Below are 5,687 nucleotides of genomic sequence, written 5' to 3'. Positions count from 1 at the left end.
ACCACGGGGGGTAGGAATATTTACCAGTACGCCTCAATGGAACCTTATCAGCGATCAAATTATTAATAATATTGTAAAAATGCGATACTGCAGGATTGACGGAATCGGTAAGGTTAAGTGCGTTCCAATCTTCTTGTGCCAGGCTATCTCTTATGTCATCATAATTAGCCTTGTGGAATGAGGGCCGTTTAATTGAGTTTTCCTTTATGACCGGGGGTTCAACGAACTCAGCAGTGATAATGATGGATTTATGATGAGCATCCTCAGGAACCAACGGATCGTTCGCGGGAGCTACGCGTACCAAAAAATTACAGAGAACGAGATCAAGAATTCTTCCTAATGTATTTTGAATACCATTATATTGGTGGAGGTTACAGTAATTAATATTGTCGATAAATGTTGAGCTTATTGTAGAAGTGTAGTTGCTAGGAATCAGGTTAACCTCACCCACAGGAAGAGTCCAGGTAATATCGGGTAGGTTAAAGTCTCCCATGATAAGAAACTTGCCGTCTGGTTGATTCAAAAGCTTAATACCTAGATCATTCGAGAAGGCGGTGATTCGAGCATTGAAGTTGAAACTTTTTGACAGGTATGTACAACAGAGATGAACGTTAGTGAATCCAGTTGCACGTGGGATGCGAAGAGTAACCCATATGTCCTCATCCGTAGAACACCATGAGTAATTACAAATTGAATTGAGTTCCTTTTTGACAGCCAGGAGCACACCACCACCCATGGTTACACCTTCGATACTTCTGTCGCGTCGGAATACGTTGTATCTTGAGTCAAAAAGCTCACCATCTGAAATAGTATCTGTAAGCCAAGTCTCTGTTATGCCGATAACGTCATAATCACCGCTCGTAACACTACGAAGAAATGTGTCAGTTTTAGTCCTCAGACCGCGTACGTTCTGATGAAAAATACTTAAAGGCAGTGACTCTTTTTCAGTTGAGTGTCAATAACAGAGAATGCGTGAATAGAATGTGAGGTACAATATAGTATTATCTGCAGAAAATAAAATAATAGTAATATCTCTAAGTAATTGTTCGTTACGAAAAGGAGTGGATCCTATAGAAGCATAATACATTGTGAGTAACATGTGCACTTGGAAATGAACGCTTAATGAGCCATTCGCACATCAGTATTACAGAATTCCGAGTTAAATTATCGAGTGACATTTGAAATATGAAGTACATAATAATATGATGTGTACAGAAAGTGAGAACATCTTGCAGTTGACAGGAGTTGTGAACATGATGATATAATAAGGTAATGTTGTGAGAGTATAATAAATATAATAGTAATGCAGTTGCAACATGAGAGGGAGGGTAGCGGGCGTGTGGAGGGAGAGGAAGGGTAGCGGGCGTGTGGAGGGGGAGGGAGGATAGCGGGTGTGTGGAGGGAGAGGGAGGGTAGCGGGCGTGTGGAGGGGGAGGGAGGATAGCGGGCGTGTGGAGGGAGAGGGAGAGGGAAGAGTAAACAATAGTAATAGAATGAGCAGTATTTTCTTATGAAATTTTCTGGAGGTCGTCTTCCCTCCTGACTAAAAAAGCTGGTGAATTATCGTTTTTTCTCACTAAGATCTTACAGTCCTTTACCCATACAAATCTGTAGCCTGCTTCCCGTGCCTTGCTTTTAACTTTGGAGAGCAGAATCTTATTGTTGATTGTTAAGTGGTTGTTAACATAAATTATTGCTTCTGGTCCGGAATATTTCAGGTCGGTACTGGTGATCTTCCTGGCCTTCTTAGATAGTGCAAGAAATTCCTCCTTTCTCCGTTTGCTTGCAAAACGGATGATTATCGGCTTAACCTGGGCGGACTTGGTAGCCACTCGCGTCACTGTGTCCACATCTTCTGGTTGTAGTTCAAAGCCAATCTGTTCGCCTATTTTCTTGGCTATGCAGAGTAAGTTTTCTCCCTTCGTCATTGGCACGTTCTTGATTTCTAGGTTTTTCACACGGGAGAGCTGATCGCGCTCGTCCAGTTCGTATCTGAAGATTTCCATGTTCTTCTTGATGGATGCAACCTCCGAAACTAACTTTTCGACAGTCTCCAGTCTCTTCTCAACCGCCTCCACCCTTTTTTCCGTATCGGACATAGCTGCTAGAGCAAACTCGAGGCTCTTCTTTATGTCAGATATCTCTCCCCACATGGGCTTGATGCGAGTGAGCTCGACATCGATTTTGTTGAGCTTCTCCATTATTTCGGCTAGAGAACTAGCCGGTACCGTTTGTGAGGACGCTGCTGGAGTTACAATTGGAGACCCACTGCGGGCTGCATTACGCGTACACGGCTTCATAATGTTGTTATAGTCGGTTCACTTATGTTGACTGGTCCAAATTGTGTTTATTTTATACACAGATAAACACTGGATATTACAGCAACTGTCACTTGATCGAAAATAGTGTTGATAAGTAGATAAGTTACTCCTGTCAGACTAGCGCCTGTTTGCCGCAATCCATAGGGCACAGTTCAAAATCAGACACTTTCGGCCAATAGCGAGATAGATGACGACATTTACGACCAATGGCGATATAATGACAACACTTGATCTTGATATACGATATATTGTATCGTTTTTTCATTTAATAATGCTTGATATATAAATATGTATGTACTATTTTTAAACCATAATGCAACACTTCAAACTGTGTCTCAGTGTAAGGTCCTGTGCTTAAAATTACTAATCGGTACTTACTCATTGGTGATGCAGTTCCGCATACGCGGCCGGCTCTAAAGTGATCGAAATCGGTAGTTTTCTATGTGGTCGTGGAAGGTGGAAGATCACAGTTATTGCGGACTATATCCATTATGGATATCAGTGGTGAATCCGTGTTACTTAATTACTATTAACATTACAAAACAAATACCCCCGAGTAAGATTTTGGGTTCATCCATTTCTTAAAACATGTTTCAACCGCCGATTATTTGTTTTCTTTTAAATCCTTCTTTGAATAGCTCGGAAGCCTGAAGTTGTATAAAACGGGATGTTTTCTAATTCTCCCACATATTTTATATTCAGTTTATTGTTGATCGGTTACTTTAACGACGCACCGGCCGCTGTCTTGGTCGAAGTCGGAATTACCCATTCTTCGATAGGGTACTTTCGTTTGAAGTAGGTAGGTAGTAGGTAGATCTTTCAAAAGTATCCGATCTTTGATAGGGTGCTTTCAGGCAAGTAATAGTGGACCATATATGATATTGTGTAGAACGGGCGACTTGAGTCTCGGCTCTTGCCACACAGTAATAGAGATGGTTAACCTGAAATGGGCTGTCACTTAAGTTCCAGGTTCCATTTACCCGGAGACTGACACATGGATTCCATGGGAATTATTCTTTATATGGTTACTTTTGGATGCGGTTCCCGAGAGCGGGAAGGTTTATCGGTATGCCAATCACTAATATGTTTCGAGTTTGATACTAAAATAACAAGTACTGTCAAGCATTAATTATTAACACTACGCCGTTTACCTGTAGAGGTAGCCATAGAGAATAGACCGCCACATAACTCCTCGTTTAATTCATATTTATCCATCGTCTCATATATTCTTCTGTTATTTTGACTCTTGAAATGACCTGACTCAAGTATTTGATTCACTCGTCGTGCGACTTTTTCAAATAAAATACCTACATCCAAATCAATAGCACTGGGATAGAAATACAAGAGGGTGAATAAATTAAATAAATGCATGATTTTAATTTTCCTAAAGTAACTTCAAAAAGAAGCGGCTCCATGGTGGAACAGCAATAAAGGGTGTTTCAGATTTTAGGTATCGAGACGCCTGATCTACTAAATTTACCTATATATCTATGGTGGCTCACGCTCCTATGGGGTGGCTGAGCTTATTGATCAAATGATCGAATCTTTTTTTTAAATATATAAATTAAATACTATTTAAGGATCGAGATGTTTGGATCCAACGATTTTTTCGTCAGGATAAACTACTTAATAAGTATATACTTTTTTTTAATTTACCCGATCGATCATTGGTGGTTCGTGATCGCGTAGTTCACGATCGACCCATTACTTTGATCGAGGCGGAAATATGGTGGGTCCCCTTATAGTACTGATATTATTTTATTTTGCAGGTAGTCCGTTTTATTTTCAATCCGAGAGTAACCACCGATTGCTGATGTTTAACAAGCATACCTACAGTCTGAATGTGACATCCAATGGGGTAGAGACTTGGTTGTGTTCCAAGAGAAAGTCACGGAAATGCCCCGGCTGTGTTCAGATTAGGAAAGACACTGTCACTGTTATTCGAGGGTTCCACACACACGAACCTCCCAGATATCACGTAATCGGGAATGGAAAATATGTTAAATGTTAAAAAAAATTTCGTGAATGTTTCACTATGAAGAAAGCAGTCTTTTACAAAAATATAATAATAAATACGGACAGCGAACACTAGAGTATCACGCACCCTCAATATTCAACATATTACCAAGTAATATATACAAATTGCTAATTACTAAATAATTCAGATATATGGTGAAAACGTGGCTCCTAAGTAGAGATACTTTATTCTAGCGGTCTCTATCAATCAATAGTTGTTATTCATTAGCATGTAGATTGAGTATTATTTTAGATTAGGCGTGTCAATAATAATAATCTGTACATTTTCATTCTAATTGAACATGTGCATCTTGTTGACAAACTGCAATTGTATTTTAACGGATAAAAATTCTACTGTTAAAAAAAAATACACGTATGAAAACTCTGTTATTTCGTCAAATGATTCTATGCATTTTATCTAAAAGACGAGATATTTGCATGTCAGAAAACTCATTTGATATGCGCTTGCATAGTGTTGAAACGCTGTTGAAATACTGTTGCAACTGTTCAGCAATCTTTGGTGGGAAGAACGAAGATTCCATATATTATAGTAGAGAAATTACAAAATAAGTTTCTGAGATATTTACATCTTTGAGACTTGTTTTGAAGGGTATTATCTCTAGTTATATCAATAAGCCTTTCTGTCCGGTATGCTGGATATTAAAAGCCTCGCTGACTGAAAACTGCTTGACTGATAACAGAACACAACCCTCTGAATGGCCATATCTGTATTCCTGATATAATATTTAAAAAAATTGACTTATACTTCTGATAATTTCACAAGAGCGCGCAGGCACATGACTTTTGTTGTTCCGAGATGCAGAACTAACCTACCATTGGTGATGCCACTTGGAGATGATTCTTCTATACAATAATTTAAAAAAATAAAATGTAAAAATTGTCTTATTATATAATTATGTATAATGTTTGTCATTAGTTTCAAATACTATAAATGTTTATTTAAAATATAAAAAGAAATAAAAATTATGTTCTCAGTAGTATCAGTCTACTTCGAAAATAAATTAAATAATTTAACATGTTAATAATGTTTTTTTTAGTATAAACGACAATATTCCAAAGAAAATGAAATAACGAAAAACAAAGAAAATTAAAACGCCAAGTAAATGGGGGTTCAAGTATCCGACTATTCCAAGGGAATATCGTGAAGAGAGTTATATGTATTGATCGCTTCGCAAGTATCCGACTGTTTCAAGGGAATATCGTGAAGAGAGTGATATGTATTGATCGCTTCGCAAGTATCCGACTGTTTCAAAGGAATATCGTGAAGAGAGTGATATGTATTGATTGCTTCGCAAGTATCCGACTGTTTCAAAGGAATATCCTGAATAG

General features: G+C 38.3%; 1 protein-coding gene across 1 annotated transcript; it reads right to left on the bottom strand.

The window, feature by feature from the left end:
* Positions 1–1,508: 1,508 nt before the first annotated feature.
* On the bottom strand, positions 1,509–2,201 carry LOC149418216 (uncharacterized). The gene has a single exon (XM_089639390.1). The coding sequence runs from the start codon at positions 2,199–2,201 to the stop codon at positions 1,509–1,511; it is 693 nt and encodes a 230-aa protein (XP_089495516.1).
* Between the last annotated feature and the right edge of the window lie 3,486 nt (positions 2,202–5,687).

The sequence above is a fragment of the Hesperophylax consimilis genome, chromosome 14, assembly GCF_061612785.1.
Source record: "Hesperophylax consimilis isolate HC1 chromosome 14, BYU_Hcon_1.0, whole genome shotgun sequence".
Classification (NCBI taxonomy): Eukaryota; Metazoa; Arthropoda; class Insecta; order Trichoptera; family Limnephilidae; genus Hesperophylax; species Hesperophylax consimilis.
This window is presented reverse-complemented; position numbering and strand designations above follow the sequence as displayed.